At 44.0% G+C, this 12,940-nt stretch overlaps 1 protein-coding gene across 5 annotated transcripts in view; it reads left to right on the top strand.

The window, feature by feature from the left end:
- Nucleotides 1-12,940, top strand: part of STOX2 (storkhead box 2) — a 262,892-nt gene that overhangs the window by 154,383 nt on the left and 95,569 nt on the right. For 3 of the 5 annotated variants that reach the window (XM_090036121.1, XM_090036120.1, XM_090036119.1), the window contains exon 1: nt 6,784-6,923. The exons of 1 other annotated variant lie outside the window; for it this stretch is intronic. Coding sequence is in view for 1 of the 4 variants with exons in the window: in XM_090036117.1 (XP_089892243.1) it covers nt 6,758-6,923 (166 nt within the window). In the remaining 3 variants the exon portion in view is untranslated. Of the gene's footprint in view, nt 1-6,460; nt 6,924-12,940 lie in introns of those variants that run through there. One more of the 5 variants, XM_090036117.1, reaches the window with a different exon arrangement.

Here is a 12,940-nt window from a genome sequence, read left to right as displayed (position 1 = left end):
TATCCCACAGCCTTTGTGCTGACTGGAGAGTCTGTATTCTATGGAGCCAACCTGCAGGGCCACTGGTGTGAGTGTTTTTGCTCAATGGTTAGGGACCAGGGTCTGCAACCAAGATATGAATTGGAGATCAGGAGCCAAGGAGCAGAACCATGATGCTGAGAGTCAGCAGCCAGGACAGAAGGCCAGGGAGTAAGGCTGGATATGGTGATAGCAAACAGGAACAGGACTGAAGTCAGACTGGGCAGGATATGTAGATGGATGTGGAACAGCTGCCACAGGCCTGAAAGTTGCCAGCTAGAGTGCCTGCTGCCAGGTGCAGCCCTGAATACCTGTATTTTTTGTCTCAGTAGACAGTTCCACAGGGCAGCCAATCTTATATTTACCCCAGGCACAGGCACAAAACCATCTTACCTGGCTAATGTTTCACTGGTCCCAGCTATATGTCTATAGCCCAGGCTCATTGTCCAAGAGCTCTGTGATCCTGACACTAGCTTCTCTTTCTTTTTCACCACAGTCCAAAATTGAGGCAGCAGCAGCAACAGGTGTAGTTCTTCCCCTGTAGTTGCATGGTACCTCTAGGATAATAGCTCCAGTTCACAGCTTGGCTGGAAACCCCTACTTTTATAAAAATGACAGGGGTAGTACTGATCCTGGCATTGAAAGCATTTTTGTTTTTAGGCTCTCTGGTCAACTTTTTCCTCTTTGCTGGCTGGTAGTGTCTGCAGTTCTTATTTGGATGGAGACTTTCTTACTCCTCTGCAACATGAGTACACACTTTTTCTCTCTTGCTTGTTTCTGCAGCCTGGGGCTCTGAAAGGAACCTCATTATATGCCAGCTGAAATTTCAGCATTTTTTGTGAGCATACCACCAAAGTTGATTCCTGTGATTGTGTTGGAGGCTTGTCAAGCAGCAAGTCAGCCAGTGGTAATAAAGGAAAGCCATTTTAATTTCCTCCTTGAAAGACAGCTGGTTGAATATGTGCAATAAGTAGGGTAGCAAGGGAGAAATACCACCTTGACCACACGGATCTAGAAACACTTTAAGACTGAAATTCAGTTTTCCCTAACATGTGAGGGTAATTTCCCTTCATACCGGTTCAATTATATCCCATTTTGGTTTCAGTTTTAGGATGGACCCTTTTCAATTTATATTCTCTTGTCATTAATAATTTGAGTTCAATTCACCTATGAACTTTTTTACATGTATAAATGGCAGCACCAACCTGCCCTGCTATTTAGAGATGTATCAGTTGCTTATTTGTAAGCTTCTTTGTCAACTTAAGAAAAATAATAAAGGGTTATGGCTTCAGATTTTTCATCTGCCTGACACTTGAAACACCTCCTTTTTATGATTGCAGTTACAGGGTCTTCAAATCAAGGAAAGGCATGATCTTGGAACTGGACATCAGGACTTCTGAATTCTAACCCCAGCTTTCACGCTGATTTTGTCAAACTGGTAACTTTTCATTCTCTTTCGCTGTCCCCGTCTGTAAAATAGAGATAGTAATACTTACTCAAGGATGGTTAATGTTTATAAAGATCAAATGCAGTAGAAACTCTTGGAAATTTTAGTTTGGTCATCTTTTTTAATGAAAGGAAAAAGAAAACTAACATAGCTAACTCTCAAGGATTTCCTCTGCTTTTACATGAAGATTTTGAGTTCCTTAGTTACTTCAGCTCCCAACAAAGTCAGACATGTTCAGCTCCCCTTGCAGAATGGATACTAGGGCTGTATCTTATCTTTGATTCAACTCTCTATATTTTCTGAGATCTGTATGTTTGTGTTCCTGCTCCCTTTAATGACCCTGAGCTAATATACAGCCTTCACCACTGGCCAATGAAAACAAAAACTGTACCTGAAACTTTGAGTCAAATTTTTCCTTTAAAAAGAAAAAAAGCATAATTAAAGAGTCTAGATTTGTGCTTAGGAAATGGACCACTTCTCTATATCTACTACAGCCAGCAACATCTCATTCCCATTGTATGTTTCCTTACAAAAGAAAAGGCCCCTTTGCTCCCTCCAGCATGTGTAGCCTTTATGCAGCTGAGTGGGGAGGGCTGAGGTTCTCCTCTGAATCCAGGAGAAAGGGTTTTTGAATTTGGGTTATCTGCCTCCATGGTGAGTGCCCTAGTGACCCGGTACTAGAGAATGACTCTCACCTCCAAGCTCCTTTTTCTCAGCTTAGTCTCCTTGTGAATGGAGCTCTTTGTTTTCTGGGCTTTCATTTAAAATACTAGTTTAAATACTTGAAAACAAAATGTTTAATTTTGATTCATTAATAATTCCCCTTCCCCCACAAACCAAAATAACCCCAGATTTTCATTTCAGGTTGACATGAAACAAATTTGTAAGCTATTTTTTCAGTTTGACCACTGAATTTAAGGTATCAGTTATTCACAATATTCTAGCTGTTTTTCCAAATAAAATATCCAAAACTTAAACCTGGTGTTCTATTATGTATTTGATTAACGGTCCTTAGCTTCAAACAGTACAAAAACAGAATGAAATTTGCTATGAATTTGTCTCTTCAAATGGAGGAGCTCTTTGAGATATCATGTGAAAAAAACTTTTTCAATATGTGCTTAGAGAGATGCTGTGAGGTACTGAATACAAGGTGGGAGAACGCCATTAATTGGCCATGTTAATAGTGTATTGTAGCAGAGGGATGGCTCCTCAACCCTGCTTTAAATAACCATTTAAAACTTTTGAGAGGAGGGAGAGGAGTCTGGTAGATGGGGATTGCTAATGGTTTATTTTCTTTTTCTTTTTCTTCTTCCTTTTTTTTTTGCTTTTAAAAGAAATATGACTGAAATATTTCCTGGGAAATACACTGTTTGCTCATAACTCTGCGGATAAAATAGCAGCCTTTGTCATCATCTCACCCCAAAGTAATACTGCTGAAAATATATCGTCCTGAGAAGTAGTGATCTTATATTATCATGAAAATATCCTGCAACTATTGTACAATATACTAATCAATTAACTACATTGTCAGATTTTTATGTTAGTTAAGACTACCTGAAAGCTTTCTGTGCACAATAAAATAAGAGTTACTGTCAGTATACTTTTCTAGAGTGTTGCAGAAGAATTGGAGCACATACTTTCTGCCCATCGTGTTTTTTTTAAATTTAAACTAGCTCTTCCTTGTATTCTCAATTTTTGTGAGAGATAATTCATTGTTTGTTCAACTAGCTCTAAAATTTGAGTCAAACAATTTTTGGTTAAGCAATAATTAAGTGGGAAGTCAGTGTCAGAATCATTACTTCGGCAGCTCCATTTGTTCACCTGTATTTTCTCCTTTTTTTCCATCCTTATTTCTTGACCTCATTTTCTCCCCTCTCCCCCATCACCTATTTCTTTTTTTCATGTCTGAATGAAACAGATTTGGATCTGTCTAGTTTATGAAAAAGGCTGAGTTTATCTTGTACATAGTTCTGGCCTATACAAAAGCACTTTTTTCCTAATGCTGCTGCAGGGTAACATTTAGGGTGGGGGTGGGGGATTATAGCCTAGGCTTCTGGCTATAACCTGACTAGTTTTACATCAGGAAAAGTGAGTTAGTTTTTAGGTCATGCTTGGCCTATGTAAACTAGCTTTATTGTAAACTGTCTTAAACTTGATAAAGTTTAACATTTCTGTGGAGAAATCTCATTGTGGCTTTTAGTTTTAGAAAGAAAAGACTGAACAGACCCAGGCCATGGACCACTTTCAGCCTGCACAGCTTTGTCATCCAGCCTGCCGGGCTTCCCACAGGTCTGGGAATTCGGCAGCAGGAAAGCAGGGGAAGCATTAATTGCTACTCCTCTGCTGCCAGATTTTGAGGTCTGTGGGGAGCTCCCCAGATTGGATAATGTGGCTATGTGCAGCAGATCATGCCACATGTGTGGCTGCATGTAGGCACATAAAGCTGGGCTGGTGCATGGGTCTGGGCTGTAGACAAGCCCTGGGCCATCCATCTGGCCCACTGGGATAAAATAATATAGTTGGGGATGGTCCTGCTTTAAGTAGGGGATTGTACTAGAGGACCTTTTGACATGGGTGACTTAGTGCCTCCTGATCCTGGGGGGGCACCAGTGGCTGACCTCCAATGGGGGGGGCAGGGGGGGATTCTCCCAGTGGCCAAGCTGGCAAACCCAGAAATGCCGCCAGCACTTCTCTCAGTGCCCCCCAGTCCCAGGGCTGGCACAGGCTAATTTCAGGGGGGGGAGGGGAGAGCGGGGCACATGCTCCCTCTACACATGACCTATGCTTCCTGAGGGCCTTTGCAACCCTAATTTCCTATGATTCTGTGAAATGTTGGGCAGTACTGGTTTAGTAAATTGTGTGCCAAAAACTGTCTCCCTCTTTTATTTTTAAATGGAGCTCTAGGCCATATCTTCGTTGACCTTGACTTTCATGTTGTTGTTTGATTCGCAAAGGAGAGGTATCAAAGGAAATTTGCATCTTTGCAGCAGCATAGAACAATAAACAGTACTTGGTTCTTTAATTTTTTTACAATAAATTGCTGGGAGATGTGGTAATGAGAGAGAATCCCTAAATACTTCACTTTCAAAGCCATCTATGAGGTTTTAGTCATGCAATATGGTGACCACCAGGATCTGGGGGAACGTTTGTTCACCAGAGCGCCCCATGGGATGACGAGGTCGAACGGTCACAAACTCCTGCAAGACCGTTTCAGGCTGGACATAAGGAAGAATTTCTTTACTGTCCCAGCCCCCAAGGTCTGGAACAGCCTGCCATCAGAGGTGGTTCAAGCACCTACATTGAACACCTTCAAGATTAAATTGGAGCTTATCTTGCTGGGATCCTATGACCCCAGCTGACTTCCTGCCGTTTGGGCAGGGGGCTGGACTCGATGATCTCCCGAGGTCCCTTCCAGCCCTGATGTCTATGAAATCTATGAAATATTTACTAGTGTCTACTGGTGTCAAGGACTGGGCATTACAAATAAAATCCTGTTATATTATTATCCCCACTGCACAGCAAAAGAAACTGAGGCAGAGTTACTTAAGGGTATTACCATATATCTCAGGATTTACTGGCTCTTGAAGTTCTGTCTGTTCTTTCAGCCTGCACCCTATCAGCATTTGGATACTAGTGCAGTTGCTTGTCCAGATTTGCTCTTCAGTTTTCCACTGTTTAAAATGTGAAATAACTGTAGCAAGAAAGGATTAATTTCTAGTAAACATGAACATTAAGTATAGCTGCATTAATAAGCACATGAATAATAACTTAAAGTAATAAGTTTGAGTTGACTTTTTAAAATCCTTCATTTGTAGTGAATTTTAATAGTAGAGAGAAGCAGTTAGTTGTGCTTGTCTCAAAGAAGGAGGAGGCAGGACAGGGTGGCACCTGAAAGACCGTGGACGACTGTCGAACTCCTGAGTGGCTGGGGGCTAAAGGCTGTGCATTATGCAAGTTTGAAACATCCATGGTGCCATGGGGCGGGCCCTCCTGCTTTGCTGTGCCAGCACTTCCAGTCCCCTGAGTCTCCCAGCTGCAGGATCCCTCAGTCCCCTTGGGTCCTGCTGCCTTGACCACACTTGGGGCAGGGCAGGGCAGGGCAGGCAGCAGGCGGGAGGAGGGATGGGAGCTTGGAAACTCCAGGAGCAGTAGCAGCAACAAGAGAGTGATGGGAGGAGCAACCCCACAACAGGGATCCTAGAGCTTTAGGTTAATCAAGAGCTGGCAGTGGTTTTGGGCAGAGTGCCAAAAACACCTGCAAGCTCAACTTGTCAGATGTTGGCAGGTGGTGGGGGAGCTGCAAGGGGCCTGATCCTTGTGGCAGCACAGCCCCAGCTACTTCCCTGCTGTCCACCCTGAGGCGCGTATGTCAAGCACAATGCCATTGCGTGCCACACTGTCTGGCGCACTTGCTGGAGGTTGCCTACCCCTGGGTTAACCTATGGGGAACCCCAGAGCCCAGGGGCCACATGGTCTACAGCAGGGCTGTCCACATCAGGGACTGGTGCCTCCTGAATCTGGGGAGGCACCAGCCCTGCCATCAGCGTGGGTGTCAGCTGTCAGGGGGGCACGTGCACCCTCATGCACCCCCTGTGGCTGTCAGAGGGGCAAGACCTTGCAGCCTGCTTCACTCCCTGCTAAGTTAAGCAGCCTGAGCATCCTCCCGGTTCAGGTGTGCCCAGAGCAGCAATGCTGGGAGGTTTAACAGGGCCTCTTGCACTTCACGTTGGGGGGAGCCTCGGTGTGTCCTGGGGGGTGCAGCTGGGCTGCAGGTGCGGGGCCGAGGGCACGTCACAAAGCACCTGCTCGGCTCTTCGGCCCCCCGGAGCCGGGATGCCCTGCCCTGCCGGGGCCGCCGCGGGGCAGGGATAGGGCGCAGCTTGGTCCGGGCCAGGCGCCCCCGACCCAAGCCCTGAAGCCCGCGGGGCTCCGTCCCCGTCCCCGTCCCCTTCCCCGCGCCGGGCTCGGCGGCCAGAGCAGCTCCATCGCGCTATTGTTTGGGGCCCGGCGCCGCCCCGCCCCGCCGCGCCGCGCACAATGCGCCTTCCCCGCGCGCGGGGCCGGGAGCGATAATCTGGCCGGGCGGATTGTAACTGAAGTGTAATGCATTGTGGGCCGCGCGTACAGTCGGAGCGGGGGGAGCGGCGCGGCTGGCGGCAGCGGCGACATGCCGGCGGGTCCCCCCCGCGCCGCGCCGCGATGAGGCGGAGCGCGCGCTGAGGGCCCCGGGCCGCCGCCCCGCCCCGCCCCGCCGGGCGCAGGCTGCCGGCCGCCGGCTGCCCGCGCCGCACCATGAAGAAGACCCGGAGTACGACCTTGCGGCGAGCCTGGCCTAGCTCCGACTTCTCGGACCGGGCCTCGGACCGCATGAGGTCCCGCAGCGAGAAGGACTACCGCCTGCACAAACACTTCCCGCCCGCCTTCCTCTCGCAGGCGGCCCGCGGCTACATGACATCAGGTTGGTGGCCGGGGCCGGCCGCACGGCTCGGGGCAGGGGGGAGCCCGGGCTGCGATGGATAATGGGGCGGGGGGCAGCCTGCATCCACCATTTTGTACCTCAGCCAGAAGCCCAGCAGGGCCCTCTCAATATGGTGTTGAAAATCCAAGTCCAGGGAAGAGAAAGGCCAAGGAAGGGATGGCCAGCTCTGCCTCGGCGCGGGTCGGGGTGGGGGTCCTCGCACAGCAGCCCTTTGCATCCTGGGCTTTATGTGCCAGACATGCGGTGTCAATCCAGGCATCTCAACCATGCCATGGGCAGGTCTCCCTGGCATCACCTGTAATTCTGCAATGCTCCTGCTGCCCCTGTTCAGCTTTCTGGAGCCTGTTTGCAGAAAGGAATCTAAAACGTGGCTCCTTGCGGCATACATGGAGAGCAGATGTATGTCTGGAGGGACGCACGTGTGCCCATTTGGCTGGTCATGGCTTAGGCAGTGCTGGAATGGGAAGAATGGACGCTGTGCCAGTGTGTGTGCGCCAGGCAGGGGAGCCGAGCGCAGCCCCGATGGGAAAACAGCATCACAAAAGGCAAAAATCAGGAAAGGGTTAGTCGCCAAATCCCTTTCTCTGTAAATAAGAAAGCCTCTGTATTTCTAAATGGAACTATGTTCCTCTCGAAATGCATTTCAGCCAAAATGCATCTTAACTGCCTTGTAATTCAGACATTTGATACACACAGGGCAGAATACTTGAGCAAATGCTGTTGTTTGGGGGAGTGATAGGGTGTGGGGGGGGGAGATCCTGGAAACCTTTTGTTGTTGTACTACTTGGTTATTGTGACAATCAGATATAACATTTTATTATTATGATGTCCAGTACCATTTTATCAAGAAGGCACGTTTCCCCTCTAAACCGCAATTTAGGTTGAGTAGGCAGATTCCTTTAAAAGGGAAAAAGAGAGAGCGAGAGAGAAAATGAAGGTATTTATTATGCATAGCTGAGAACGTTTCCAGTCCCGTCCCCCCCCCATCTGTACTGGAAGGTTGAGCCAAAGCTTGTGGCTGTCAGTTACATTCTTACTTTACTATCCCTGTCCCGATGAACATGTTTATTTAGCCAGGTTTGGTTTCTGGTGTTTTAAAAATGTCTCCTGACCATTTCTGTCTAAATCTGAAGGAAACAATGTGCATCTTATCAACAAATCTGCCTATATAAGGACACCGTGTTATTTTCCCAATAGTTGCTTCAATCTGTTCTTTAGTGGGAAGCCATGTATTTAGGAGAAATGACAAGTATAATTTATGTGTAAGCAGCTGAAGAAAACTAGAATGGTTGGTATTTCTCTTCTTGTCAGTGTAGCAGATTTAGAAAAGTATCTACAAAGCCAAATCTGGTCCAGCCCGAATTTGCAGTATCGAAACTGTTGGTCTTTATGGTTTTTCTATTATTTTAGTGTGTGAGAGAGATACCATGTCAGTTTTGACTGTCAGTACTTTCAAGCGTTCCTTTTAAAGTAGAAACCCACATGGAAACAGAAGATGCTCTAAGGAGCATTTATTTCAATCTGTGGCATTTTATTTTATTTTAGCATGTTGGAGCAACTTGGAAATGCTCTGGATTTATAAAAGCATTTTTGACGGGGTCTGACTGATCCAACTCTGAGTCATTTTCAGTATCAACTGTGTGACTGCCTGCATTTTAGATGAGGAATCTGTGCAGTTGAGAATGGGAGGGTCACAACTATTATACGTATGTAATAACATTTCCTTTTTGGTATTATTTTATACCTATGAATATAGAAAAGACTGATTTCTAATGTGACATAACAATGGCGGGGATAAAATCAGATGTCATGTCGTGTCTGAGTATCCTACTGAAGTTATTTTGGGCATGAGAAAATGAAAATGAAAGATATTTTTAAAAATGGAAGGTGTCAGCTTTTAGCTGGAAATGTAATTGTGGCCTTTTTGTGTGGATAGCTTGCATGTACATATTTTAAAATGATCCCTGTCCATTGCCTTTCCAAATATTAGTTTTGGGAGGAATGGGTACTGTGTCTAAACACTTTTGGCTATTTAAAGGAAACTCTCTTCCTCACAGGAAATCTATAGGAAGTCTTCTTGCATAAAAGTTACAGTGACTGTGAATACAAGTACATTCTTTGTCACCCAAAATCTTGTACAGAGAAAGTGCTTGGAAACACATGGGCTTTTCAGCCTACTGCGTTCTGTTTGTCCAGCCATTTAACCTAATCACCATTAGTATTGTTGTGATTCTTTTAATTAAAATGATGCATTGTTTGTGGGAGAGGAACGAAAGCTTGTTGTTCTATCTTGATTGCTTTCATTCAGGAAAATTAGGTAGGCAAACAAGCAAACGGGGCTAAAATCCTCTAAAAATGAATGATTTGGGGAAAATCTGATATGTATGTCTCACAGCAGCACAAAAATGCTGATGGGTGATATGATGATAAATACTGTGCTATCAGTGAAACTTTGGGAAAATATAGCTTCTTGATTGTGGCCAATTTATTATTAAAACAGAATTGCAGACTCCTACTGGAGTGGTGAGGTGCACCCTTTTTAACCAGATTTTTATTATGCATGAGTAAAAATGTGTTTGATTTACACAGGCAGCATTATTGCCCAATATCAGCATTTTCAAAACCCTTGCCTAATAACATTTCAAAAACTGCCTAATGACATTATTGTGCATATGGATGCAATTTACATGCAACTTGCAGAAACACTGACAATGGAGATCAAACTAAGAATCTAGAAAGTTGCACATTTTACTGTTGATTCATTTTTTGTTGCACACAATCATATCTGCTTTATCCCAGAGTTTCTTCAGGCCTCCTAGCAACCGTTAGGTTCAAAGGCCATGGAAGAGTTCATTGTTCATGCTGAATATTAATTTCCCAGCGGAGGACTGACTAGGGAAAACAGCTTTTTCACTGCTGAAAAAAGAAAACTCTAACAATAAAGGCATCTGACCTTGGATGAAAAGAAATTTTGATGAAATGGGTGAAATAAATGTATGCATTACAAAAATGAGAGAAATTAAACATTTTTGATGATTTGTTATTAACTGAAGGAAAAATAAAGAAATCTTAAAAACAGGCAGGGAGACTGAAACTTACATGAATACAAGAAGGGGAGCTCTGGAAAACCACAAAATAATACATGTGTCTTATCAGATGTCAAAAGCATATATTTTTTAAAGAAAAAGTTGAGGGTTTTTTGGTGTTTTTTTTTTTTAAAGTTAGGCCAGAAGATCCATGTGCAGTGGCCTACATAGCTGTTAAATAAGCTACTAGAATCAAATTTGGATGGTTTTTACTTTGTTAGGAGGGAAGAACATTCCAACTCTTATTGTGCAGTTTTAATTAAAGCTTTGGGATTCTAGATAATTTACTGGTTGGTGAAAAATATCCCCTCTTACCCCAAAGAAACAGTCTCATGGGCACAGCAAAGGAGTGTGTCTGAAGGACTTTCTGCAAAATATTAAAAACTAATTGCTGAAGCTGCTCATTTTAAAGTTACATTTTGAGAAGTTTACAGATTAGTTCTGATCTCAAAAGTTACCAGTAAGGACATAGTAGATTAAATTAAGTTGTGGTATAACCTGTGTTACTCAAGTTTAACCTACTGCCTTTTACAAAACCATTTAATAGAATACAGAAATCTGTAATGCTGGTCATAAAACCCAAGCAGTTTCACTTGTGTGGACTGCCTTCTGGAGGAAAAAAAATACTGCTTTCTTTGTTTGAGGTATTAAATTTTGACACAAAGCATTGTATTAGCTTTTCAGCATCATTTAACAGAGAGAGCCTAGAGTCATTTGCGTGAACTGGAGAAAATTCCCCCTTAATTCGTCTCCAGAGTTAATAATAAAAAAAGAGATGCTCTAAAAGGTTTGATGGTCAAAAGGATGCACAGCATAATGAAACTGGGGGACTGAAGGGGGGATATTCAAAGCCTTGGGGCTCATTCAGTTTGTTATCTGAAGGAACATATTCTGGCTTGAAGTAGCTGTATTATAATTAATATGAGTGTTATAATCAATATTGCATTGCCTTTTTTTCTCTCAGCTTAACATTACTTTCAGCCCAGCTGCTTAATAATTGCAGTTTATTCACCTCTGGATTTAAGGTGATCATGACTGAGCCCATTAATAACCCTGTAAGACCTTGCAGATGGTAATATTTTGGTAACTAGGCCACCTGTGCTTCTGAGCTCTTTTTTGGGTTTCTCTTGCTCGCAATCAGCAAGCTGCTGGGCCTCCAAGTGAAGCTTTCCTTTTTCCATGCCACTCTGCTAAATGACTAGACCTGATCTGGATGGGACCCAGATGTGGCTCGGATTACAGTATATACTCCAGTCACCCTCTAGGAATTCAGCTCCAGACTTCAGCTCCCATTGTGTTCTGGCCTCTGTCTGACAGCAAAGTCACCAGGTCTAGCTCCTTCAGTTTATTAGAGTTTTCATTCCTCTCTTAGCATATCTCCATTAACCAATTTTCTTGAACTGCTCATAGCCCTTTTTTCCCTAATATCTCCTCCAATAGAACACAAGATAGATTCCCATTTCTTCTCCCCACCCCACCCCACCCCCCACTCTACAATACTTGTATTAATTGCTGTTGGCATTTACTGGAAATTAAGCATGGTCACCCTCGTAGTGCTTCCTCCCCCAGTATGTTACTGCTGCAATAGTGGCTCCGCTTCTGTTTCCTGGGGTATGCGAGGGGAGCCTCTCTGGTCTCGGGGCTTATGCTCTCAGCTATGTCAGGGTGGAAGCCTGTGATTCTTTCACTCTTAGATCCCTGCTACATTTTATGTATATTATGCAATTGACTGGTTAATCGCACAATAAATTTAGACCGACCACATGTGCAAAGTGATTATTGCATGATAAAAAGGACTGTCCAGCTATAAAAAGAGCTAATCAGCTATCAAGTTAATGCTTGAAAATGTGTTATATCTTTGTAGCTGTTTTTTTTTTATCCAGCTTTAATTTGAATTTGTAGCAGGACCCTTAGATGGGTATGTGAAAATAGCACTCTGCGGATCAACTGTTTGCCCAGCATGCCCAACTGCCTGGCCTGCTGGGCCAGATATCTGTGATTGGTTCTTTTTTGTGGGATCTGTGATCCATGGTGACTCCAGACACCCAAAACAGCACTTCTTATAACAAAAAAAAGTTTAATCTTTGTTTAACCCTAAACACAACATGTAATGTTAGGAAAAAGGCTTTTTTTTACAATACTGATGTCTGTTTTACCTAAGCCACTCTAGGATTTTTATTTCACATGCCTAATTTCTGGGGATGTGAGTTTATCAGTTGCCTTTGACTTCTTATGTCCCTGTCCTTGATGGTCTTTGTCAAAGTCTAGCCAAATTTAATTATTCTTTCTCAGATCTTACACTTGGACTTCAGTTTGAGCTACTGTTGGGGGTTGGGACCAAAGCATCAAAATGCTTTGTGTCTCAGTGGTATGCTGGTAAATGTGTATCTAGATCCACCTGTGTGTTCCTGTGTGCATTTTCCAGTAATTCTCCAGCTGAATTAATTTGAGTAACACAACAGCTATGACAACAACCTGGTCAAGATGAAGTAAGATATCCTTCCAGCACCCCTGCAAACAGACAAACATATGGAGTAAGATGTATCGATGAGTCGTTACAGACAGCTCCTAATCTTTTACTAGCAAAAGCATTTCTCTGCATCTGTTGTGAAGATTTGATAAACCTGGTGGGGGGGGCGGGCGGGATATTTTACCATTCTAGAACTGAATGTAAGTCAGATCTTTGTGAAGTGTGTTTTCTTGCTGGAAGAAATGATAGAGACGCTTTGGTTTTGTGGCTCGTCTTGATCCTGCCCAATGCCCTGTTTAATTGCCACTAGCATGGAGAATTCATTTGCGTATACATTTAAGAAGAACAGTGGATCAGAGGAAAGAAGTTCCGTCAGCAAATTCCATGTGCAGCTGTAATGCAGGCATATCCATTTTAAAACAAATTTTTGCTAAGCATAT

Source organism: Crocodylus siamensis, chromosome 2 (assembly GCF_052110815.1).
Source record: "Crocodylus siamensis isolate JL-2025a chromosome 2, ASM5211081v1, whole genome shotgun sequence".
NCBI lineage: Eukaryota > Metazoa > Chordata > Crocodylia > Crocodylidae > Crocodylus > Crocodylus siamensis.
The sequence above is the reverse complement of the archived record's forward strand: the minus strand, read 5'-3'. Positions and strand labels throughout refer to the sequence as shown.